At 50.9% G+C, this 27,263-nt stretch overlaps 2 protein-coding genes and 4 non-coding genes across 7 annotated transcripts in view; 5 read left to right on the top strand and 1 right to left on the bottom strand.

Moving 5' to 3' along the window:
- LRSAM1 (leucine rich repeat and sterile alpha motif containing 1) overlaps positions 1 to 21,664 on the bottom strand; it is a 57,723-nt gene extending 36,059 nt beyond the window's left edge. Inside the window, exons 1-2 of one of the 2 annotated variants that reach the window (XM_083168205.1) lie at positions 21,494 to 21,664; positions 1,684 to 1,787 (exon numbers count right to left, since the gene is read on the bottom strand). In XM_083168205.1, the coding sequence (XP_083024331.1) occupies positions 1,684 to 1,787; positions 21,494 to 21,536 (147 nt within the window). In that variant the 5' untranslated portion in view covers positions 21,537 to 21,664. The remainder of the gene's footprint in view (positions 1 to 1,683; positions 1,788 to 21,493) is intronic. The other variant, XM_083168204.1, reaches the window with a different exon arrangement.
- A 107-nt stretch (positions 21,665 to 21,771) lies between these two features.
- RPL12 (ribosomal protein L12) lies at positions 21,772 to 26,262 on the top strand. The gene is made up of 7 exons (XM_083168206.1): positions 21,772 to 21,944; positions 22,942 to 23,015; positions 24,877 to 24,975; positions 25,519 to 25,600; positions 25,838 to 25,924; positions 26,019 to 26,131; positions 26,207 to 26,262. Exons 1-7 carry the CDS (start codon positions 21,908 to 21,910, stop codon positions 26,210 to 26,212), a joined length of 498 nt encoding a protein of 165 aa, XP_083024332.1. The 5' UTR covers positions 21,772 to 21,907; the 3' UTR covers positions 26,213 to 26,262.
- On the top strand, positions 22,754 to 22,876 carry LOC146055197 (small nucleolar RNA SNORA65). Its single transcript, XR_014468518.1, has one exon. It is a non-coding gene; the product is annotated as a small nucleolar RNA SNORA65 (small nucleolar RNA).
- On the top strand, positions 23,572 to 23,697 carry LOC146055196 (small nucleolar RNA SNORA65). Its single transcript, XR_014468517.1, has one exon. It is a non-coding gene; the product is annotated as a small nucleolar RNA SNORA65 (small nucleolar RNA).
- Positions 25,322 to 25,447, top strand: LOC146055198 (small nucleolar RNA SNORA65). The gene has a single exon (XR_014468519.1). It is a non-coding gene; the product is annotated as a small nucleolar RNA SNORA65 (small nucleolar RNA).
- On the top strand, positions 25,657 to 25,781 carry LOC146055199 (small nucleolar RNA SNORA65). The gene has a single exon (XR_014468520.1). It is a non-coding gene; the product is annotated as a small nucleolar RNA SNORA65 (small nucleolar RNA).
- Positions 26,263 to 27,263: the final 1,001 nt, after the last annotated feature.

Here is a 27,263-nt window from a genome sequence, read left to right as displayed (position 1 = left end):
GGCCTGTGTCTCATCACACTGACATCATCAGCATGACACTTATATCCTGGCTCACGCTCACTCAGATGCAACTATTGGGTAGGTTGCAAGTACAGAACGTGCTCTGGAGTGTACAAACAGGGAGAGTTCACCAGCTGTCACATATTCCAGAGCACAATGGTGATGCATTGTAGGTGGCTGATGGGTGTATTTGCCACATAACTGCGAAATGAGTCATCTGATTACAACGCTGATTTAATATGGCTTATCTACGGATCAACAGCTTCGATTTATTATATGATGCCCTGCTGTCACTCTTAAGCTTTATATAGATCTATATTAAAATAAAACTAGTAAGCACGCTCGAAGCAAATGCTTTGAAAGCTAGATGTCGTTTCACTTGCTGCCAAAAGATGGTAGGGTAAGCCCGCTCAAAGCAAGTGCTTCGAAAGCTAGTTGTAGTTTAAGATGCTGCCAAAAGATGGCAGTGTTTCAGTGACACACAGACAATAGACATATATATATATATATATATATATAGATGATCTGTGTCACATCAGACTAATAATGCCAGCCGGTGACCTCATCACACTTTGTACCAACCAGTGCTCTCATAATTTACAGAGCTAGTCTGTGCCCCATTACACTTATAGTGCCATCCTGTGCCCCATCACACTTATAGTGCCACCCTGTGCCCCATCACACTTACAATGCCAGCCTATGACCTCATCTCATCACACTTATTGTGCCAGTCTGTGCCATACCACCCTAATAGTGGCAGAAGGTTAGTTGATCATAAGTAGTTGTGGTGCCAGCCTGTGACCTCACAGCACACATAGTGCCAGTCTGTGTCCCAACACTCTCTCTGCCATGCTGTACATGGGTGCTGTAACAGTTGGCAAGCCTAAAAGATCAGAACTGAGTTCTGACCCGGGCCCCATGATGCCCCTGCGTAGTCACAGCCAGAGAAGCACACAGCGCCAGATGGGGCACCTCCGTCATAATCACTCCCTCATGTACAAAACCATGTGCACTGCAGGTGGGGCTGATGTTACATGTGCAGATAGAGTTACATTTGGGTCAGGGTGTACTTCAAATTCATATCTATTTTGCAGTGTAAAAATAAAGCAGCCAGTATTTACCCTGCACAGAAACAATAAAACACTCAAATGTAACTCTCTCTGCACCTGTTACATCAGCCCCACCTGCAGTGCAGCATGGTTTTGTCCATTAGAGAATGATTGTGTCTTTCCGAGTGACTCCGAATAACCCCTTTAGTACATTAGTAAATGACCTCCGCCCGTACACATTCAGTAATCACGCCTGGGAGACATTTGGGAAGCATCCCCCAAGGCACAGGTGCCTTGTCTCAGCATCCATTAGATTATGTATAATATTCCTGTGTCTGCAATGCCCCAGACGTCCCCACGTTATACCACACAGGAAGTCATATGAGGTCAGCCGGAGGCACAGGATCAGAAGGGTCCATACTGTGACCTCCCCACGTTATACCACACAGGAAGTCATATGACGTCAGCCGGAGGCACAGGATCAGAAGGGTCCATACTGTGACGTCCCCACGTTATACCACACAGGAAGTCATATGACGTCAGCCGGAGGCACAGGATCAGCAGGGTCCATACTGTGACCTCCTCAATCAATGCAACCTGCAGCTACCAGACGGATCCGATGCTCGGCTCTTACCAGGCACATCTGATACTCCAGGCGCTTCCTGGCCTCGCCGCTCTGCTTCTGCTTCCTGAAGAACAGAGGCATCCCGCACCCCGCGTCTCTGCAACACAGTGTAGCTGCAACACAAGACACCTCAGTCAAGCAGGGCCGGATCTTCTAGACGGCCCAGTCTATCAGGTCACACAGTCATATACGCTAAGCAACCGCTCCCTGCCTCATGCTGCAGGCGACAGCTCGTGCAGAGGAGGAGACACTGCTGGGAACAGTCTGGTACAGATAGCGGAGACACAGCCGGAGCATCCTCACACTGACAGTCAGGGGTAATCTGGTACAGATAGCGGAGACACAGCCACAGCATCCTCACACTGACAGTCAGGGGTAATCTGGTACAGATAGCGGAGCCACAGCCGGAGCATCCTCACACTGACAGTCAGGGGTAATCTGGTACAGATAGCGGAGACACAGCCGGAGCATCCTCACACTGACAGTCAGGGGTAATCTAGTACAGATAGCGGAGACACAGCCGGAGCATCCTCACACTGACAGTCAGGGGTAATCTGGTACAGATAGCAGAGACACAGCTGGAGCATCCTCACACTGACAATCAGGGGTAATCTGGTACAGATAGCGGAGACACAGCCGGAGCATCCTCACACTGACAGTCAGGGGTAATCTGGTACAGATAGCAGAGACACAGCCGGAGCATCCTCACACTGACAGTCAGGGGTAATCTGGTACAGATAGCGGAGACACAGCCAGAGCATCCTCACACTGACAGTGAGGGGTAATATGGTACAGATAGCGGAGACACAGCCGGAGCATCCTCACACTGACAGTCAGGGGTAATCTGGTACAGATAGCAGAGACACAGCCGGAGCATCCTCACACTGACAGTCAGGGGTAATCTGGTACAGATAGCGGAGACACAGCTGGAGCATCCTCACACTGACAGTCAGGGGTAATATGGTACAGATAGCGGAGACACAGCCGGAGCATCCTCACACTGACAGTCAGGAGTAATCTGGTACAGATAGCGGAGACACAGCCAGAGCATCCTCACACTGACAGTCAGGGGTAATCTGGTACAGATAGTGGAGACACAGCCGGAGCATCCTCACACTGACAGTCAGGGGTAATCTGGTACAGATAGCAGAGACACAGCCGGAGCATCCTCACACTGACAGTCAGGGGTAATCTGGTACAGATAGCAGAGACAAAGCTGGAGCATCCTCACACTGACAGTCAGGGGTAATCTGGTACAGATAGCGGAGACACAGCCAGAGCATCCTCACACTGACAGTCAGGGGTAATCTGGTACAGATAGCGGAGACACAGCCAGAGCATCCTCACACTGACAGTGAGGGGTAATATGGTACAGATAGCGGAGACACAGCCGGAGCATCCTCACACTGACAGTCAGGGGTAATCTGGTACAGATAGCAGAGACAAAGCTGGAGCATCCTCACACTGACAGTCAGGGGTAATCTGGTACAGATAGCAGAGACACAGCCGGAGCATCCTCACACTGACAGTCAGGGGTAATCTGGTACAGATAGCGGACACACAGCCGGAGCATCCTCACACTGACAGTCAGGGGTAATCTGGTACAGATAGCGGAGACACAACATCACACTGACAGTCAGGGGTAACAGCTGGAGCATCCTCACACTGACAGTCAGGGGTAATCTGGTACAGATAGCGGAGACACAGCCGGAGCATCCTCACACTGACAGTCAGGGGTAATCTGGTACAGATAGCGGAGACACAGCCGGAGCATCCTCACACTGACAGTCAGGGGTAATCTGGTACAGATAGCGGAGACACAGCCGGAGCATCCTCACACTGACAGTCAGGGGTAATCTGGTACAGATAGCGGAGACACAGCCGGAGCATCCTCACACTGACAGTCAGGGGTAATCTGGTACAGATAGTGGAGACACAGCTGGAGCATCCTCACACTGACAGTCAGGGGTAATCTGGTACAGATAGCGGAGACACAGCCGGAGCATCCTCACACTGACAGTCATGGGTAATCTGGTACAGATAGCGGAGACACAGCCGGAGCATCCTCACACTGACAGTCAGGGGTAATCTGGTACAGATAGCGGAGACACAGCCGGAGCATCCTCACACTGACAGTCAGGGGTAACCTGGTACAGATAGCGGAGACACAGCCGGAGCATCCTCACACTGACAGTCAGGGGTAACCTGGTACAGATAGCGGAGACACAGCCGGAGCATCCTCACACTGACAGTCAGGGGTAATCTGGTACAGATAGCGGAGACACAGCCGGAGCATCCTCACACTGACAGTCAGGGGTAATCTGGTACAGATAGCGGAGACACAGCCGGAGCATCCTCACACTGACAGTCAGGGGTAATCTGGTACAGATAGCGGAGACACAGCCGGAGCATCCTCACACTGACAGTCAGGGGTAATCTGGTACAGATAGCGGAGACACAGCCGGAGCATCCTCACACTGACAGTCAGGGGTAATCTGGTACAGATAGCGGAGACACAGCCGGAGCATCCTCACACTGACAGTCAGGGGTAATCTGGTACAGATAGCGGAGACACAGCCACAGCATCCTCACACTGACAGTGAGGGGTAACCTGGTACAGATAGCGGAGACACAGCCGGAGCATCCTCACACTGACAGTCAGGGGTAACCTGGTACAGATAGCGGAGACACAGCCACAGCATCCTCACACTGACAGTCAGGGGTAATCTGGTACAGATAGCGGAGACACAGCCGGAGCATCCTCACACTGACAGTCAAGGGTAATCTGGTACAGATAGCAGAGACACAGCCGGAGCATTCTCACACTGACAGTCAGGGGTAATCTGGTATAGATAGCGGAGACACAGCCGGAGCATCCTCACACTGACAGTCAGGGGTAATCTGGTACAGATAGCGGAGACACAGCTGGAGCATCCTCACACTGACAGTCAGGTGTAATCTGGTACAGATAGCGGAGACACAGCTGGAGCATCCTCACACTGACAGTCAGGGGTAATCTGGTACAGATAGCAGAGACACAGCCGGAGCATCCTCACACTGACAGTCAGGGGTAATCTGGTACAGATAGCGGAGACACATCCTCACACTGACAGTCAGGGGTAATCTGGTACAGATAGCGGAGACACAGCCAGAGCATCCTCACACTGACAGTCAGGGGTAATCTGGTACAGATAGCGGAGACACAACATCACACTGACAGTCAGGGGTAACAGCTGGAGCATCCTCACACTGACAGTCAGGGGTAATCTGGTACAGATAGCGGAGACACAGCCACAGCATCCTCACACTGACAGCCAGGGGTAATCTGGTACAGATAGCGGAGACACAGCCACAGCATCCTCACACTGACAGTCAGGGGTAATCTGGTACAGATAGCGGAGACACAGCCGGAGCATCCTCACACTGACAGTTGGGGGTAATATGGTACAGATAGCGGAGACACAGCCGGAGCATCCTCACACTGACAGTTAGGGGTAATCTGGTACAGATAGTAGAGACACAGCCGGAGCATCCTCACACTGACAGTCAGGGGTAATCTGATACAGATAGCAAAGACACAGCCGGAGCATCCTCACACTGACAGTCAGGGGTTATCTGGTATAGATAGCGGAGACACAGCTGGAGCATCCTCACACTGACAGTCAGGGGTAATCTGGTACAGATAGCGGAGACACAGCTGGAGCATCCTCACACTGACAGTCAGGTGTAATCTGGTACAGATAGCGGAGACACAGCTGGAGCATCCTCACACTGACAGTCAGGGGTAATCTGGTACAGATAGAGACACAGCCGGAGCATCCTCACACTGACAGTCAGGGGTAATCTGTAACAGATAGCAGAGACACAGCCGGAGCATCCTCACACTGACAGTCAGGGGTAATCTGGTACAGATAGCGGAGACACATCCTCACACTGACAGTCAGGGGTAATCTGGTACAGATAGCGGAGACACAGCCTGAGCATCCTCACACTGACAGTCAGGGGTAATCTGGTACAGATAGCGAAGACACAGCCGGAGCATCCTCACACTGACAGTCAGGGGTAATCTGGTACAGATAGCAGAGACACAGCCGGAGCTTTCTCACACTGACAGTCAGGGGTAATCCTGTACAGATAGCGGAGACACAGCCGGAGCATCCTCACACTGACAGTGAGGGTTAATCTGGTACAGATAGCGGAGACACAGCCAGAGCATCCTCACACTGACAGTGAGGGGTAATATGGTACAGATAGTGGAGACACAGCCGGAGCATCCTCACACTGACAGTCAGGGGTAATCTGGTACCAGATAGCGGAGACACAGCCGGAGCATCCTCACACTGACAGTCAGGGGTAATCTGGTACCAGATAGTGGAGACACAGCCAGAGCATCCTCACACTGACAGTCAGGGGTAATCTGGTACAGATAGCGGAGACCCAGCCAGAGCATCCTCACACTGACAGTGAGGGGTAATATGGTACAGATAGCGGAGACACAGCCGGAGCATCCTCACACTGACATTCAGGGGTAATCTGGTACCAGATAGCGGAGACACAGCCGGAGCATCCTCACACTGACAGTCAGGGGTAATCTGGTACAGATAGCGGAGACACATCCTCACACTGACAGTAAGGGGTAATCTGTACAGATAGCGGAGACACAGCCGGAGCATCCTCACACTGACAGTCAGGGGTAATCTGGTACAGATAGCGGAGACACAGCCGGAGCATCCTCGCACTGACAGTCAGGGGTAATATGGTATAGATAGCAGAGACACATCCTCACACTGACCGTCAGGGGTAATCTGGTACAGATAGCGGAGACACAGCCGGAGCATCCTCACACTGACAGTCAGGGGTAATCTGGTACAGATAGCGGAGACACAACTGGAGCATCCTCACATTGACAGTCAGGGGTAATCTGGTACAGATAGCAGAGACACATCCTCACACTGACAGTCAGGGGTAATCTGGTATAGATAGCGGAGACACAGATGGAGCATCCTCACACTGACAGTCAGGGGTAATCTGGTACAGATAGCGGAGACACAGCCGGAGCATCCTCACACTGACAGTCAGGTGTAATCTGGTACAGATAGCAGAGACACAGCCGGAGCATCCTCACACTGACAGTCAGGGGTAATCTGGTACAGATAGCAGAGACACAGCCGGAGCATCCTCACACTGACAGTGAGGGGTAATCTGGTACAGATAGCGGAGACACAGCCGGAGCATCCTCACACTGACAGTTGGGGCTAATCTGGTACAGATAGCGGAGACACAGCCGGAGCATCCTCACACTGACAGTTGGGGGTAATATGGTACAGATACCGGAGACACAGCCGGAGCATCCTCACACTGACAGTTAGGGGTAATCTGGTACAGATAGCAGAGACACAGCCGGAGCATCCTCACACTGACAGTCAGGGGTAATCTGGTACAGATAGCAAAGACACAGCCGGAGCATCCTCACACTGACAGTCAGGGGTAATCTGGTATAGATAGCGGAGACACAGCTGGAGCATCCTCACACTGACAGTCAGGGGTAATCTGGTACAGATAGCGGAGACACAGCTGGAGCATCCTCACACTGACAGTCAGGTGTAATCTGGTACAGATAGCGGAGACACAGCTGGAGCATCCTCACACTGACAGTCAGGGGTAATCTGGTACAGATAGCGGAGACACATCCTCACACTGACAGTCAGGGGTAATCTGGTACAGATAGCAGAGACACAGCCGGAGCATCCTCACACTGACAGTCAGGGGTAATCTGGTACAGATAGCGGAGACACAGCCACAGCATCCTCACACTGACAGTGAGGGGTAACCTGGTACAGATAGCGGAGACACAGCCGGAGCATCCTCACACTGACAGTCAGGGGTAACCTGGTACAGATAGCGGAGACACAGCCACAGCATCCTCACACTGACAGTCAGGGGTAATCTGGTACAGATAGCGGAGACACAGCCGGAGCATCCTCACACTGACAGTCAAGGGTAATCTGGTACAGATAGCAGAGACACAGCCGGAGCATTCTCACACTGACAGTCAGGGGTAATCTGGTATAGATAGCGGAGACACAGCCGGAGCATCCTCACACTGACAGTCAGGGGTAATCTGGTACAGATAGCGGAGACACAGCTGGAGCATCCTCACACTGACAGTCAGGTGTAATCTGGTACAGATAGCGGAGACACAGCCGGAGCATCCTCACACTGACAGTCAGGGGTAATCTGGTACAGATAGCGGAGACACATCCTCACACTGACAGTCAGGGGTAATCTGGTACAGATAGCGGAGACACAGCCAGAGCATCCTCACACTGACAGTCAGGGGTAATCTGGTACAGATAGCGGAGACACAGCCGGAGCATCCTCACACTGACAGTCAAGGGTAATCTGGTACAGATAGCAGAGACACAGCCGGAGCATTCTCACACTGACAGTCAGGGGTAATCTGGTATAGATAGCGGAGACACAGCCGGAGCATCCTCACACTGACAGTCAGGGGTAATCTGGTACAGATAGCGGAGACACAGCTGGAGCATCCTCACACTGACAGTCAGGTGTAATCTGGTACAGATAGCGGAGACACAGCTGGAGCATCCTCACACTGACAGTCAGGGGTAATCTGGTACAGATAGCAGAGACACAGCCGGAGCATCCTCACACTGACAGTCAGGGGTAATCTGGTACAGATAGCGGAGACACATCCTCACACTGACAGTCAGGGGTAATCTGGTACAGATAGCGGAGACACAGCCGGAGCATCCTCACACTGACAGTCAGGGGTAATCTGGTACAGATAGCGGAGACACAACATCACACTGACAGTCAGGGGTAACAGCTGGAGCATCCTCACACTGACAGTCAGGGGTAATCTGGTACAGATAGCGGAGACACAGCCACAGCATCCTCACACTGACAGCCAGGGGTAATCTGGTACAGATAGCGGAGACACAGCCACAGCATCCTCACACTGACAGTCAGGGGTAATCTGGTACAGATAGCGGAGACACAGCCGGAGCATCCTCACACTGACAGTTGGGGGTAATATGTTACAGATAGCGGAGACACAGCCGGAGCATCCTCACACTGACAGTTAGGGGTAATCTGGTACAGATAGTAGAGACACAGCCGGAGCATCCTCACACTGACAGTCAGGGGTAATCTGATACAGATAGCAAAGACACAGCCGGAGCATCCTCACACTGACAGTCAGGGGTTATCTGGTATAGATAGCGGAGACACAGCTGGAGCATCCTCACACTGACAGTCAGGGGTAATCTGGTACAGATAGCGGAGACACAGCTGGAGCATCCTCACACTGACAGTCAGGTGTAATCTGGTACAGATAGCGGAGACACAGCTGGAGCATCCTCACACTGACAGTCAGGGGTAATCTGGTACAGATAGAGACACAGCCGGAGCATCCTCACACTGACAGTCAGGGGTAATCTGTAACAGATAGCAGAGACACAGCCGGAGCATCCTCACACTGACAGTCAGGGGTAATCTGGTACAGATAGCGGAGACACATCCTCACACTGACAGTCAGGGGTAATCTGGTACAGATAGCGGAGACACAGCCTGAGCATCCTCACACTGACAGTCAGGGGTAATCTGGTACAGATAGCGAAGACACAGCCGGAGCATCCTCACACTGACAGTCAGGGGTAATCTGGTACAGATAGCAGAGACACAGCCGGAGCTTTCTCACACTGACAGTCAGGGGTAATCCTGTACAGATAGCGGAGACACAGCCGGAGCATCCTCACACTGACAGTGAGGGTTAATCTGGTACAGATAGCGGAGACACAGCCAGAGCATCCTCACACTGACAGTGAGGGGTAATATGGTACAGATAGTGGAGACACAGCCGGAGCATCCTCACACTGACAGTCAGGGGTAATCTGGTACCAGATAGCGGAGACACAGCCGGAGCATCCTCACACTGACAGTCAGGGGTAATCTGGTACCAGATAGTGGAGACACAGCCAGAGCATCCTCACACTGACAGTCAGGGGTAATCTGGTACAGATAGCGGAGACCCAGCCAGAGCATCCTCACACTGACAGTGAGGGGTAATATGGTACAGATAGCGGAGACACAGCCGGAGCATCCTCACACTGACATTCAGGGGTAATCTGGTACCAGATAGCGGAGACACAGCCAGAGCATCCTAACACTGACAGTCAGGGGTAATCTGGTACAGATAGCGGAGACACATCCTCACACTGACAGTAAGGGGTAATCTGTACAGATAGAGGAGACACAGCCGGAGCATCCTCACACTGACAGTCAGGGGTAATCTGGTACAGATAGCGGAGACACAGCCGGAGCATCCTCGCACTGACAGTCAGGGGTAATATGGTATAGATAGCAGAGACACATCCTCACACTGACCGTCAGGGGTAATCTGGTACAGATAGCGGAGACACAGCCGGAGCATCCTCACACTGACAGTCAGGGGTAATCTGGTACAGATAGCGGAGACACAACTGGAGCATCCTCACATTGACAGTCAGGGGTAATCTGGTACAGATAGCAGAGACACATCCTCACACTGACAGTCAGGGGTAATCTGGTATAGATAGCGGAGACACAGATGGAGCATCCTCACACTGACAGTCAGGGGTAATCTGGTACAGATAGCGGAGACACAGCCGGAGCATCCTCACACTGACAGTCAGGTGTAATCTGGTACAGATAGCAGAGACACAGCCGGAGCATCCTCACACTGACAGTCAGGGGTAATCTGGTACAGATAGCAGAGACACAGCCGGAGCATCCTCACACTGACAGTGAGGGGTAATCTGGTACAGATAGCGGAGACACAGCCGGAGCATCCTCACACTGACAGTTGGGGCTAATCTGGTACAGATAGCGGAGACACAGCCGGAGCATCCTCACACTGACAGTTGGGGGTAATATGGTACAGATACCGGAGACACAGCCGGAGCATCCTCACACTGACAGTTAGTGGTAATCTGGTACAGATAGCAGAGACACAGCCGGAGCATCCTCACACTGACAGTCAGGGGTAATCTGGTACAGATAGCAAAGACACAGCCGGAGCATCCTCACACTGACAGTCAGGGGTAATCTGGTATAGATAGCGGAGACACAGCTGGAGCATCCTCACACTGACAGTCAGGGGTAATCTGGTACAGATAGCGGAGACACAGCTGGAGCATCCTCACACTGACAGTCAGGTGTAATCTGGTACAGATAGCGGAGACACAGCTGGAGCATCCTCACACTGACAGTCAGGGGTAATCTGGTACAGATAGCGGAGACACATCCTCACACTGACAGTCAGGGGTAATCTGGTACAGATAGCAGAGACACAGCCGGAGCATCCTCACACTGACAGTCAGGGGTAATCTGGTACAGATAGCGGAGACACAGCTGGAGCATCCTCACACTGACAGTCAGGGGTAATCTGGTACCAGATAGTGGAGACACAGCCGGAGCATCCTCACACTGACAGTCAGGGGTAATCTGGTACCAGATAGCGGAGACACAGCCGGAGCATCCTCACACTGACAGTCAGGGGTAATCTGGTACCAGATAGTGGAGACACAGCCAGAGCATCCTCACACTGACAGTCAGGGGTAATCTGGTACAGATAGCGGAGACACAGCCGGAGCATCCTCGCACTGACAGTCAGGGGTAATATGGTACAGATAGCAGAGACACATCCTCACACTGACCGTCAGGGGTAATCTGGTACAGATAGCGGAGACACAGCCGGAGCATCCTCACACTGACAGTCAGGGGTAATCTGGTACAGATAGCGGAGACACAACCGGAGCATCCTCACACTGACAGTCAGGGGTAATCTGGTACAGATAGCAGAGACACATCCTCACACTGACAGTCAGGGGTAATCTGGTATAGATAGCGGAGACACAGCTGGAGCATACTCACACTGACAGTCAGGGGTAATCTGGTACAGATAGCGGAGACACAGCCGGAGCATCCTCACACTGACAGTCAGGTGTAATCTGGTACAGATAGCGGAGACACAGCTGGAGCATCCTCACACTGACAGTCAGGGGTAATCTGGTACAGATAGCAGAGACACAGCCGGAGCATCCTCACACTGACAGTCAGGGGTAATCTGGTACAGATAGCGGAGACACATCATCACACTGACAGTCAGGGGTAATCTGGTACAGATAGCAGAGACACAGCCGGAGCATCCTCACACTGACAGTCAGGGGTAATCTGGTACAGATAGCAGAGACACAGCCGGAGCATCCTCACACTGACAGTGAGGGGTAATCTGGTACAGATAGCGGAGACACAGCCGGAGCATCCTCACACTGACAGTTGGGGGTAATCTGGTACAGATAGCGGAGACACAGCCGGAGCATCCTCACACTGACAGTTGGGGGTAATATGGTACAGATACCGGAGACACCGCCGGAGCATCCTCACACTGACAGTCAGGGGTAATCTGGTACAGATAGCAGAGACACAGCCGGAGCATCCTCACACTGACAGTCAGGGGTAATCTGGTACAGATAGCAAAGACACAGCCGGAGCATCCTCACACTGACAGTCAGGGGTAATCTGGTATAGATAGCGGAGACACAGCTGGAGCATCCTCACACTGACAGTCAGGGGTAATCTGGTACAGATAGCGGAGACACAGCTGGAGCATCCTCACACTGACAGTCAGGTGTAATCTGGTACAGATAGCGGAGACACAGCTGGAGCATCCTCACACTGACAGTCAGGGGTAATCTGGTACAGATAGCAGAGACACAGCCGGAGCATCCTCACACTGACAGTCAGGGGTAATCTGGTACAGATAGCGGAGACACATCCTCACACTGACAGTCAGGGGTAATCTGGTACAGATAGCAGAGACACAGCCGGAGCATCCTCACACTGACAGTCAAGGGTAATCTGGTACAGATAGCAGAGACACAGCCGGAGCATCCTCACACTGACAGTGAGGGGTAATCTGGTACAGATAGCGGAGACACAGCCAGAGCATCCTCACACTGACAGTCAGAGTTAATCCTGTACAGATAGCGGAGACACAGCCGGAGCATCCTCACACTGACAGTGAGGGGTAATATGTTACAGATAGCGGAGACACAGCCGGAGCATCCTCACACTGACAGTCAGGGGTAATCTGGTACAGATAGCAGAGACACAGCCGGAGCATCCTCACACTGACAGTCAGGGGTAATCTGGTACCAGATAGTGGAGACACAGCCGGAGCATCCTCACACTGACAGTCAGGGGTAATCTGGTACCAGATAGCGGAGACACAGCCGGAGCATCCTCACACTGACAGTCAGAGGTAATCTGGTACCAGATAGTGGAGACACAGCCACAGCATCCTCACACTGACAGTCAGGGGTAATCTGGTACCAGATAGTGGAGACACAGCCGGAGCATCGAGACACAGCCGGAGCATCCTCACACTGACAGTCAGGGGTAATCTGGTACCAGATAGCGGAGACACAGCCGGAGCATCCTCACACTGACAGTCAGGGGTAATCTGGTACCAGATAGCGGAGACACAGCCAGAGCATCCTCACACTGACAGTCAGGGGTAATCTGGTACAGATAGCGGAGACACAGCCAGAGCATCCTCACACTGACAGTGAGGGGTAATATGGTACAGATAGCGGAGACACAGCCGGAGCATCCTCACACTGACAGTCAGGGGTAATCTGGTACCAGATAGTGGAGACACAGCCGGAGCATCCTCACACTGACAGTCAGGGGTAATCTGGTACCAGATAGTGGAGACACAGCCGGAGCATCCTCACACTGACAGTCAGGGGTAATCTGGTACCAGATAGCGGAGACACAGCCGGAGCATCCTCACACTGACAGTCAGGGGTAATCTGGTACCAGATAGTGGAGACACAGCCGGAGCATCCTCACACTGACAGTGAGGGGTGATCTAGTACAGATAGCAGAGACACAGCAGGAGCATCCTCACACTGACAGTCAGGGGTAATCTGGTACAGATAGCAGAGACACAGCCGGAGCATCCTCACACTGACAGTCAGGGGTAATCTGGTACAGATAGCAAAGACACAGCCGGAGTATCCTCACACTGACAGTCAGGGGTAATCTGGTATAGATAGCGGAGACACAGCTGGAGCATCCTCACACTGACAGTCAGGGGTAATCTGGTACAGATAGCGGAGACACAGCTAGAGCATCCTCACACTGACAGTCAGGTGTAATCTGGTACAGATAGCGGAGACACAGCTGGAGCATCCTCACACTGACAGTCAGGGGTAATCTGGTACCAGATAGTGGAGACACAGCCGGAGCATCCTCACACTGACAGTCAGGGGTAATCTGGTACCAGATAGCGGAGACACAGCCGGAGCATCCTCACACTGACAGTCAGAGGTAATCTGGTACCAGATAGTGGAGACACAGCCACAGCATCCTCACACTGACAGTCAGGGGTAATCTGGTACCAGATAGTGGAGACACAGCCGGAGCATCGAGACACAGCCGGAGCATCCTCACACTGACAGTCAGGGGTAATCTGGTACCAGATAGCGGAGACACAGCCGGAGCATCCTCACACTGACAGTCAGGGGTAATCTGGTACCAGATAGCGGAGACACAGCCAGAGCATCCTCACACTGACAGTCAGGGGTAATCTGGTACAGATAGCGGAGACACAGCCAGAGCATCCTCACACTGACAGTGAGGGGTAATATGGTACAGATAGCGGAGACACAGCCGGAGCATCCTCACACTGACAGTCAGGGGTAATCTGGTACCAGATAGTGGAGACACAGCCGGAGCATCCTCACACTGACAGTCAGGGGTAATCTGGTACCAGATAGTGGAGACACAGCCGGAGCATCCTCACACTGACAGTCAGGGGTAATCTGGTACCAGATAGCGGAGACACAGCCGGAGCATCCTCACACTGACAGTCAGGGGTAATCTGGTACCAGATAGTGGAGACACAGCCGGAGCATCCTCACACTGACAGTGAGGGGTGATCTAGTACAGATAGCAGAGACACAGCAGGAGCATCCTCACACTGACAGTCAGGGGTAATCTGGTACAGATAGCAGAGACACAGCCGGAGCATCCTCACACTGACAGTCAGGGGTAATCTGGTACAGATAGCAAAGACACAGCCGGAGCATCCTCACACTGACAGTCAGGGGTAATCTGGTATAGATAGCGGAGACACAGCTGGAGCATCCTCACACTGACAGTCAGGGGTAATCTGGTACAGATAGCGGAGACACAGCTGGAGCATCCTCACACTGACAGTCAGGTGTAATCTGGTACAGATAGCGGAGACACAGCTGGAGCATCCTCACACTGACAGTCAGGGGTAATCTGGTACAGATAGCAGAGACACAGCCGGAGCATCCTCACACTGACAGTCAGGGGTAATCTGGTACAGATAGCAGAGACACAGCCGGAGCATCCTCACACTGACAGTCAGGGGTAATCTGGTACAGATAGCAAAGACACAGCCGGAGCATCCTCACACTGACAGTCAGGGGTAATCTGGTATAGATAGCGGAGACACAGCTGGAGCATCCTCACACTGACAGTCAGGGGTAATCTGGTACAGATAGCGGAGACACAGCTGGAGCATCCTCACACTGACAGTCAGGTGTAATCTGGTACAGATAGCGGAGACACAGCTGGAGCATCCTCACACTGACAGTCAGGGGTAATCTGGTACAGATAGCAGAGACAAAGCCGGAGCATCCTCACACTGACAGTCAGGGGTAATCTGGTACAGATAGCGGAGACACATCCTCACACTGACAGTCAGGGGTAATCTGGTACAGATAGCAGAGACACAGCCGGAGCATCCTCACACTGACAGTCAGGGGTAATCTGGTACAGATAGCAGAGACACAGCCGGAGCATCCTCACACTGACAGTGAGGGGTAATATGGTACAGATAGCGGAGACACATCCTCACACTGACAGTCAGGGGTAATCTGGTACAGATAGCGGAGACACAGCCGGAGCATCCTCACACTGACAGTCAGAGTTAATCCTGTACAGATAGCAGAGACACAGCCGGAGCATCCTCACACTGACAGTGAGGGGTGATCTAGTACAGATAGCAGAGACACAGCCGGAGCATCCTCACACTGACAGTCAGGGGTAATCTGGTACAGATAGCAGAGACACAGCCGGAGCATCCTCACACTGACAGTGAGGGGTAATATGGTACAGATAGCGGAGACACAGCCACAGCATCCTCATACTGACAGTCAGGGGTAATCTGGTACAGATAGCAGAGACACAGCCGGAGCATCCTCACACTGACAGTCAGGGGTAATCTGGTACAGATAGTAGACACACAGCCGGAGCATCCTCACACTGACAGTTAGGGGTAATATGGTACAGATAGCGGAGACACATCCTCACACTGACAGTCAGGGGTAATCTGGTACAGATAGCGGAGACACAGCCGGAGCATCCTCACACTGACAGTCAGAGTTAATCCTGTACAGATAGCAGAGACATAGCCGGAGCATCCTCACACTGACAGTGAGGGGTGATCTAGTACAGATAGCAGAGACACAGCCGGAGCATCCTCACACTGACAGTCAGGGGTAACCTGGTACAGATAGTAGACACACAGCCGGAGCATCCTCACACTGACAGTTAGGGGTAATATGGTACAGATAGCGGAGACACATCCTCACACTGACAGTCAGGGGTAATCTGGTACAGATAGCGGAGACACAGCCACAGCATCCTCATACTGACAGTCAGGGGTAATCTGGTACAGATAGCAGAGACACAGCCGGAGCATTCTCACACTGACAGTCAGGGGTAATCTGGTACAGATAGCGGAGACACATCCTCACACTGACAGTCAGGGGTAATCTGGTACAGATAGCAGAGACACAGCCGGAGCATCCTCACACTGACAGTCAGGGGTAATCTGGTACAGATAGCGGAGACACAGCCGGAGCATCCTCACACTGACAGTGAGGGGTAATCTGGTACAGATAGCGGAGACACAGCCGGAGCATCCTCACACTGACAGTCAGAGTTTATCCTGTACAGATAGCGGAGACACAGCCGGAGCATCCTCACACTGACAGTGAGGGGTAATATGTTACAGATAGCGGAGACACAGCCGGAGCATCCTCACACTGACAGTCAGGGGTAATCTGGTACAGATAGCAGAGACACAGCCGGAGCATCCTCACACTGACAGTCAGGGGTAATCCTGTACAGATAGCGGAGACACAGCCAGAGCATCCTCACACTGGCAGTGAGGGGTAATATGGTACAGATAGCGGAGACACAGCCCGAGCATCCTCACACTGACAGTCAGGGGTAATCTGGTACCAGATAGTGGAGACACAGCCGGAGCATCCTCACACTGACAGTCAGGGGTAATCTGGTACCAGATAGCGGAGACACAGCCGGAGCATCCTCACACTGACAGTCAGAGGTAATCTGGTACCAGATAGTGGAGACACAGCCACAGCATCCTCACACTGACAGTCAGGGGTAATCTGGTACCAGATAGTGGAGACACAGCCGGAGCATCCTCACACTGACAGTCAGGGGTAATCTGGTACCAGATAGCGGAGACACAGCCGGAGCATCCTCACACTGACAGTCAGGGGTAATCTGGTACCAGATAGCGGAGACACAGCCAGAGCATCCTCACACTGACAGTCAGGGGTAATCTGGTACAGATAGCGGAGACACAGCCAGAGCATCCTCACACTGACAGTGAGGGGTAATATGGTACAGATAGCGGAGACACAGCCGGAGCATCCTCACACTGACAGTCAGGGGTAATCTGGTACCAGATAGTGTAGACACAGCCGGAGCATCCTCACACTGACAGTCAGGGGTAATCTGGTACCAGATAGCGGAGACACAGCCGGAGCATCCTCACACTGACAGTCAGGGGTAATCTGGTACCAGATAGTGGAGACACAGCCGGAGCATCCTCACACTGACAGTGAGGGGTGATCTAGTACAGATAGCAGAGACACAGCCGGAGCATCCTCACACTGACAGTCAGGGGTAACCTGGTACAGATAGTAGACACACAGCCGGAGCATCCTCACACTGACAGTTAGGGGTAATATGGTACAGATAGCGGAGACACATCCTCACACTGACAGTCAGGGGTAATCTGGTACAGATAGCGGAGACACAGCCGGAGCATCCTCACACTGACAGTCAGGGGTAATCTGGTACAGATAGCGGAGACACAGCCACAGCATCCTCATACTGACAGTCAGGGGTAATCTGGTACAGATAGCGGAGACACAGCCAGAGCATCCTCACACTGACAGTCAGGGGTAATCTGGTACAGATAGCGGAGACACAGCCAGAGCATCCTCACACTGACAGTCAGGGGTAATCTGGTACTGATAGCGGATTACATCAATAGCAGAGAACAAACCATATGTATTCCATAACACTGAAGTACAGGCATTTATATATAAAGGTCTCCTGATACATTACATTGCTTCTCATTAATTATTGATGGACTCTTACGCCCATGTATGCATTATACAGTAATACTTCACAGGTGTCATTTCCTTTTGGAGTAATTCGTTTATTACTTTGTCTTTAATGTAATTGTTTATTTAGGTTATGTTGCACAAGTCATTGGTGATGTGTTACAATAATATTACACTGATTATTATATGTCGGCTTTCCTGTACCTCAGGCCACACTCCCAGCGTGCACAGAACCCACGGCAGTTGCTATTTGTGTACCTGTGTATTTCCCCAAATACTTCCTCATTCTGCATGTGGTATGTATATGACAAGATCAGCACATTCCATACATGTTTCTATGGAAGAAATACAATATATAACCTATCCTGTGTACACACAAACAGCACACGCCTCTACTGTTCCAGTCATGACACTGCCACGCTCAGTCAGAGAAAATAATCAGAAGACTTCCTCATAGGTTTAAGTGAGAATATGATTTCCAAAGTATTCATTTTAGGGTCGCATTCAGGAATATATGTACAGTATAATGAAAGACAGCTGTGCCAATAAATGGGCAGAACTTGGGTACAAAACAGGGGAAGTTTAGAATGTAAATACTGATCCTGGTGAATGGGCCTAATTCAGACCTGATCACAGGTCAAAAATGTTCTTAACATGGGCCAAATCATGCTGTGCTGCAGGGGGGCAGACGTAACAGGAGCAGAGAGAGTAAGATTTGGGTGGGGTGTGAGTAAAACAAAATCTAAACAGCAGGGGGGGTATAGAATAGGAGGGTCTTTCAGGACGTGATGAAAGCGGAGCTGACGTTAACGCGTTTAGTTTCCCAGCTGTCTCGAAAAACTTTCCGGTTACCTGGGAAACGAAACGCGTTGACGTCGCTTTCTCTGTCATCACGTCTGGAATCCCCATCCTGGTGTGCAGTGCAGCCCACAGCGAACCAGCTTGCTGCTTTGTCCAGCTACCGTTTGAGTGGCCAGTGGCGCCATCACAAGGGGTGAGCTGGGCTGCTACAATTACACTGCCAACTAACTGCATTATGCGTGTTCTGCTTACATGTTAAACTGGCTGAAGCCATTTCTATGATCTCACTGATATCTGTTCTTCAGGCATAAGCTATTAGAACTGCTGGCTCCTATAGAAACTCTCTGGCCAATTGACTGCACTGTGTATACTCCCAAACTGGGATACAAACAACCAATACTAATCCAGGTGTGGTTTTTATTACATTATACTTTCTTTTATTGATATGTTATTTTTATATGTGTTTTATATTGATCTGGTTATTTTATTATAATTTCATATAAAGTATATATTTTATTAATCAGTGTGTCCGATGTCTATGAGTCACTCAGAACATTACGGTCATAATCAGCGCATTGTGTTCAATCCTTTAAGAATAAAGCAGCCAGTATTTTGCACAGAAACAAAATAACTCACGCAAATCTACCTCTCTCTGCACATGTTACATCTGCCCCACCTGCAGTGCACATGGTTTCCCCCATTTTGAGAACTAATACCAATAAACAACATAGCATGACACCTTTGTACTAAGCCTTGGAGAGTGATAAAGGGGGTTATACAGACCTGAGCGCTGCTCTGCTATACGCTGCCCCGCCAGAGTGAAATTCTGCCAGCCTGTGAAAATGATGCTGATCTACAATTAGCTGCAAATCCATCTCACCATGTAATGATTCCCCAGTGTGTGCAGTCTGTGCATAGCCCAGAACTTACTCAGCGGCTGCGTCAGAATCAGGCTGATCGGAGGCGGAGCTAATGTCACATGACTTCCCCTCACACACCTGCGGTTTCCCTGACACTCCCAGATAACAGCCACTCACCATGGAATGATTCCCCAGTGTGTGCAGTCTGTGCGTAGCCCAGGACTAAAGGGCCCCATACATCAGCAATTAATTGTGACAATTTTCAGATATGGAGAGGATTGCCACAATTAATTTTAGATGTGTGGGCTCCCCCTTTTGGCAATCCCAATCAAAATCGCCAATCGATTGCTTAATCAGATTTTTAAACATGCTTAATAATCTGGTATTATCTGCGGATCTCTTTTATATGTGTGGGCATTCCCAATTTGTCTTCTTCATCTATTTACATTATGAACAGCTGAAATGACAAATCGATTGGGCAATTTCCAGATATGAAGATGCAATCTTTAGATGGAAAAATCTGCCGATCACTGAAATAAATCTGTAATGTGTGGGCAAAGTCAGATAGATTGTAAAATCCATTTATCTGGCCAAAAAATCCCTGTATCTGGAAATCCATAAATTGTGATTGCTGATGTATGGGGCCCATTACTCAGCGGCTACGATAGAATCAGGCTGATCAGGGGCGGAGCTGACATCACATGACTTCCCCTCATACACCTGGCCAAGCCTGCGTATTACCTGACACTCCCAGATAACAGCCGCGCACCATGTAATGATTCCCCAGTGTGTGCAGTCTGTGCCTAGCCCAGGACTTACTCAGCGGCTACGATAGAATCAGGCTGATCGGGGGCGGAGCTGATGTCACATGACTTCCCCTCATACACCTGGCCACACCTGCATTATCCCTGACACTCCCAGATAACAGCCGCTCACCATGGAATGATTCCCCAGTGTGCGCAGTCTGTGCGTAGCCCAGGACTTACTCAGCGGCTACGATAGAATCAGCAAATTCGCAGCCGTGCGATAAGGTATGAATAACCCCAAAGGACCAACTAAGCTGCTCCTAACTGACGTGTAAAGCCCCATACACAGTAGTCGACACTGCCCACGGCCAATATAGTTAACCCTATTGGCCACAGGCGGCCGATATTGTGGGGATGACTGAAATATCGGCCATCTATATTGTTCATTGACGTCACCAAAGCCAGCTAAACATGCATGTCATTTGACTATATTGCCAAATTAACCTGCATGTTCACAAGACATTAATCATCATTAACGGCACGTTAGAGCGCGCCTCTTTAACGATATTGAGGGTACACACTAGAAGACATTGTGACCGATATCGCTCAGAAGCCCCTAGTGTCTAGGAGAGCTCTACAGGCTGCATTGAAAAACACAGCATGACAGCAGGAGCTGAACTCCCACCCTCTGGACACAGTATGACAGCAGGAGCTGTCACCCTGTCACATGGTTATGGGGGGGGGGGGGGGGGGGATCAGGACCCCCTGTCCTGTATGACAGCTGCAACAGGAGAATCCGCCCCCCCCCCCCCCCCCCCCAATCCTGTTTACAGGTGTATGCCCCATAATGGGGATGGGGGTGCCAGTTTATGTAACCTATGAAAATAGAAAAAGGAGGGGGTGTCAGGCTGCCGGTACTCACTGCTCTGGGGAGGGGGCTCCGGGCTGGGGACCCTCAGGGACATGCGGCAGCAGCAGTGCAGTCAAGACAACAACAGCAGCAACAACCAACAACAGAACAGAAACAGCCAGTGACAGGCACCAGGCGCTTCCGGATCCAAGCGCAGTCACGTGACCCCAGCGGCCCGCACCGCGCCACCTCCTCCTGCGGCTCTGCCCGCCACACGCAAGATGGCGTCCGAGGCCGGGCGCTGACCGGGAATCTCGCGAGATTCCGGGCGCTGATATAGGAGCGCGCGGTCCCAGCTCCTCCCTCTCTCTCGTGGCGTTCCCTAGCTGGTGAAGGTGCAACTCTCTCCTCGGTCGTCCCGAATCCGGGTTCATCCGACACCAACACCGGCAGTAGTGACCCGCAGTCCCCCCGCACGCCGCAGATATGCCGCCCAAATTCGATCCCACCGAGATTAAAGTTGGTAGGTGAGACCGGACCGGGGGAGTGTGAGCCGACGGGCCGTGTCCCCTCCTACCCCCGGGCAGGCCGCAGCGCTGGAGCCGGGCGTCTGGCGGCTCTAATGGTACATGTCTCCGGGGTGGTTGTGTGAGATCTCCGGGCCATGAGGTGACTGTGACCCCCGTCCTCTACTCCTTAAATCTCCGATTAGCCGAGCGCTGCGAGGTACCGTGTTTACTGTAGTACAGGGGCAGGTGGTTAGGTTATTGTTGCCAGGTTTGTAGGTTGGTTCATTGGGGCCATGGTGACCCCCTACCCAGGGGTATGGCCAACTGTGCCTTGGTGACCTCTCACCCCAACCTGGCGGCTGTTACCACTCACCCCAGCCCCTACTGGGGGTATGGTTCACTGCCATGGTGATTCCCACCTTAACTGGCAATATGGCATAGGTGACACCCACCTCTACCCCTCACCACAACTACCTGGGGATAGGTACACACATTCAGATGTGTGTAAGTTGCTGGTGGCATATGGTATGTGGGCACTGGGTAGACTATGTCTAAGTTGACCACCAATGGTTGACAATTACTAGGTCTGACATTTTGCAATTGTTGACATATCTAAGGTTGACAATGACAAAAGAATGACACAAGCTTATGGTCTTTCTCTGAATATACTGCGCTATATAAGAAACTGTATATAGGTAATGGTGCGGTGATGTAATGATTGTCCCTGGGGTTATAGGACCAGCTGCCCCCCCTCCGTCCTAGGCCATAGGGTTCTATCCTGTACTTCCCCCATACCTTGGTCATGTTGGGTTTTCTGTAGCCACCCGCCACTATACCAGTCTCTGTGTCTGGGTATATTCCAGTGGTGCGCTTATAGCAACCTCGTCTTAGGAAACAGGGCTCCTCTGTGTGTGAGCTGCCCTGTGCCGTAAGGCAGAGAACACGTTACACAATGAATCCATGTATATACCTGGTGTGTTGCTGCTACTAAGACTTTCTGTTTTATTCCAGTGATTCTGAGATGCACTGGTGGAGAGGTGGGAGCTACCTCAGCTTTGGCCCCTAAAATTGGACCTCTGGGTTTGGTAAGTTCTCTTCTACCAATAATGAAACTGTGCAGACACTTCAGTATTGTGGTTATCTTTGTGTTGGTGCCAATGTGTATTGATGATTTCACCAACCAATGATCCCATAGGGTTTTTTGACTGATTGGTTCTATGGGCCAATAAGACCTCGGGGGCAGGAAATCACAAAAGTGGGCTCTATTTCATGACACTTGTGAAAAAGGATTTAGTTAGTGTAACATTGATAGGGAAATATCTGCTCCCCCCCCCCCCCCCCCCCCATTGATGGCAAGTGTTTGATATCAGCCATAAACCGTTGATTATGAATCATTGCCAATGTAGAGATGGCCATTGACCATCAGTCACTTGGGTTGTCCCTCTGCATGTGCAGTTTGCTGACCACGTGTGGCGGCCATTCTGCAGTAACTTGCTGTGTGGTCCTGTCACTTGTATTGTATGATTGGGTCCCAGAGCATAATAGTTTGTGTACCCAGCAGAATACGTCCTGCGGCAGCTGGTGTCAGGGCTGTACTGTATACATGTATGTTATGAGGTCGACAATGGAAGGGAATAGCCACCCGCCACTATACTGGTCTGTCTGTGGCCTGGTGTAATCCAGTGGTGTGCTGACAGCAAAACCCATCTTAGGAAACAGGCTCTGTCCTCATGTGACTGGGTCTGTGCCGAAAGGCTGGGGACATGACTGTGGGTTCTCTTACCCAACCGATACTGCTTTTACTATGCTTATATAGTGTATAGATTTATATTAGCCATGATATATTGGGCATTCAGCTATGGGTGTAGCCAATAAATTGTTAAACCAGTATCTAAATAGCTGCAAAAGGCGGCTCTATTTGCCCCTTCACCTAGTCCGTGAATGCCCGATTAGCCTAGAAGTGCTCATTGCCCTATGGTGTAGCGGGCTTGTGGTGCGTCTCAAAAGGGCAAGTAAACAGTATATCCATGCTTGAGCACAGGTTAAATGAAAATGGTTTAGGTGCTTATGGTCACCTGTGCTCAATCTGTTAATATCCTTGGTCCTAAACACTAACAATCCAGTGTGTAAGAATTGCGCAGCACGGACGGTGTAATGGTTAGCATTACTGCCTCACAGCACTGAGGTCATGGGTTCTATTCCCACCATGTGTTCTATATATGGGGCAGCACGGACGGTGTAATGGTTAGCATTACTGCCTCACAGCGGTGAGGTCATGGGTTCTATTCCCACCATGTGTTCTATATACGGGGCAGCACGGACGGTGTAATGGTTAGCATTACTGCCTCACAGCGGTGAGGCCACTAGTTTGGTTCCCGCCATGGCCTGATCTGTGAGTTTGTATTTTCTGCTTGTGTGGGTCCTCCCAGGTTCATATTGGCTAGCCAAAACACGTGACAGCCGATAGCCAATCAGAAAAATCCAAAATGGCCATCAGAACCAAATAAACCTGACTTGAAACTGAATTTGCTTATCTCTCGTTTATCGACTCCCAACAATAACCTTAGTGTGAAGCTGGGCCTTGTGGTTCTTACCTGCTGTCCCACTCTGGTTTAGATGTCTAGAAATAGACAATGGGGTATTAACATTCCTGGTTCTCCTGCAGCAGGGATGGGGAACTTTCGGCCCTCCGGCTGTTGTCAAACTACACATCCCAACATGCCCTGCGACAGTCTTAAGGATTGCCAAATAGCAAGGCATGCTGGGATGTGTAGTTCAACAGCTGCAGGGCCGAAGGTTCCCAATCCCTGTCCTACAGCATTGTACAACTGTCTGTCGCCCCTCTTGGCTGTCTTCCCTTTGAACATTCTCATGGTGGGATGTATTACTCTTGTAACCACTATAAAGAAATAGCAAATGACTGAATGAATTTTATTTCTATTTTAGTCTCCCAAAAAAGTTGGTGATGACATTGCCAAGGCCACCGGTGACTGGAAGGGTCTGAGGATCACCGTCAAGTTGACCATCCAGAACAGGAATGCTCAGGTAATGCCTCGGGAGGTGCTGGAGAGAACACGTAACCTTTGAGACATAGGCAGATAGTCGCCCTTATCCTTCATGCCCTCCAGCTGTTGCTGAACTACACATTCCAGCATGCACTTCTACAGTTTTGCTATTTGGCCATACTAAAATTGTAGCAAAGCATTCTGGGATGTGTAGTTGGAGAGCTGAAGGTTCCCCATCGCTGTTCTAGATAAAGTGATACCCAGAAGCAGCTTCAAGTTTTGAGAAGTGTCCCTTCAGTGGAAATGGGGTATACATTAACTGTATATGCTTCAGTGGGAGGATATAGGAGGTTGGTTCTTAATACGGAGGTAGAGATTATTAGCCACCCGCCACTATACTGGTCTGTCCATGGCCTGGTGTAATCCAGTGGTGCGCTAAGAGCAAAACCCATCTTAGGAAACAGGCTCTGTCCTCACATGACCGGGTCTGTGCCGAAAGGCTGGGGACATGACTACCACGGTGTGGATGTCTGGAGGGGACGGACGCTGCTTGAATATACACTAAATCCTTCTACTTTTACAGATTGAAGTTGTTCCATCTGCTTCTGCGCTGATCATCAAGGCCCTGAAGGAGCCTCCTCGCGACAGGAAGAAGGTTAAAAATAGTAAGTATCCCCATCGCTCCCGTTCGTGGAGATAGGGGACGAGTCGGGAGCAGCCACCCGCCACTATAACAGTCTGACGTGACTGCGTATATTCCAGTGGTGCGCTGAGAGCAGACTCCGTCTTAGGAAACAGGTTCACTCTTCCCGTGAGTCACCCTGTGCCGATAGACTGGAGACAGATTCAGTGACGTGAGTCCTAGACCGTACTAACCGTCTCATTCTGTTCCATTCACTCAGTCAAACACAACGGGAACATCACCATGGATGAGATCATCAGCATTGCCCGTCAGATGAGGCACCGATCCCTGGCCAGGGAACTCTCAGGTGAGACCTTGCATAGCCTTTAGTGCAGAGCAGCTCTGCAGCACTCCGCCAGGTAATATAGACTTGGGGGTTAATCTGCATTTTGCTCCCACAGGGACCATTAAGGAGATCCTGGGCACAGCTCACTCGGTTGGCTGCAATGTAGATGGCAGACACCCACATGATATCATTGAAGATATTAACAGCGGCGCGGTGGAATGCCCAGCAGTAAGTACTGTGTATACTTGAGGCTGAGATCTTGTCCTCAGTCTGTGCTTAACTGGTGTCTATCTCTCTCCACAGAGCTAAACCTGCTATGAAGAGGACTAAAATATTCAATAAAAGTTGAATTGACAGAAGTGTTTTGTGTTTTTGTCCTGCAGGGGGAGTGCACTGATGTGTAGCATGAATTAAATCAGGTCTGGATAATCTGTGCCCTAAGCCAGTGATGGCTAACTTTGACACTCCAGCTGTTGAACTACACATCCCAGCATGCTCTGGATCAGTTTTACTATTTGGCCATGTGAAAACTGATACAGATGTGTAACAGCTGGAGTGTCAAAGTTAGCCATCACTTTTCTATAAACTGCACAGGAGTTACAATTTCGGATCAGGTGGGGGCGCTGTTATGTTCCTGCTCATAGTAGTTTCCATTAGAGGCCGATAACAATGGGACTTCAGCATTGGTACCTTCCATGTGCAGGCTTACTTTAATGGGAGGGTAATGTACACACTGGTAATCCTGTTCTGGAATAATAGACCACATGTGGGACTAAAGAACGTGTGCAGTGCAGCAATGGCAGGGTAAGCTGGGATGTGTAGTTCCACAGCTGCAAGTTTGCATCCCCTTTATACCTAGACACACAAGACTCTCGCTGGGTGTTGTGTATATGGTGTTAGGTTGTCCAAGCTTTGGACACTGAGGCTGGGTGGGGAAACTTAAAACCAGTTCTGTGAGGGGGGGGTTATAGTTAGGTGTAAACCTGGTGAATAAATAAAGGTTTGGCTGAGGGGCTGAAAGTCCAAGGATGGGTGATGACTGTCTCAAAATGGCAAACTTGCACCTCACAACCGGCATGTTTTGCTATTGTATACACCGCTTTCTCAAGCCTTGGTACATCTCTCAGTTGACCCATATTACTTTTGCTTTGTAGCTCAGACCTGTCAGAATTGTTTCTGATGTTCTGTGTGTGCCTTACCTCAGCTGTTCCTAAACTGGATTAAACACAACTCTGAGAGGGAGATATTAAAATTGTGAGAAAAAAGCAGCCAATCATGTTACAGGTTGTCTGAACTTGACGAGTGTATTGGCTGGTTCCTTCTCTCCTAACTTTAGCTCTTCCAACTTTAATAAATGCTC

This window comes from Crinia signifera, unplaced genomic scaffold (genome assembly GCF_055691185.1).
Source record: "Crinia signifera unplaced genomic scaffold, ASM5569118v1 HAP2_SCAFFOLD_343, whole genome shotgun sequence".
NCBI lineage: Eukaryota > Metazoa > Chordata > Amphibia > Anura > Myobatrachidae > Crinia > Crinia signifera.
This window is presented reverse-complemented; position numbering and strand designations above follow the sequence as displayed.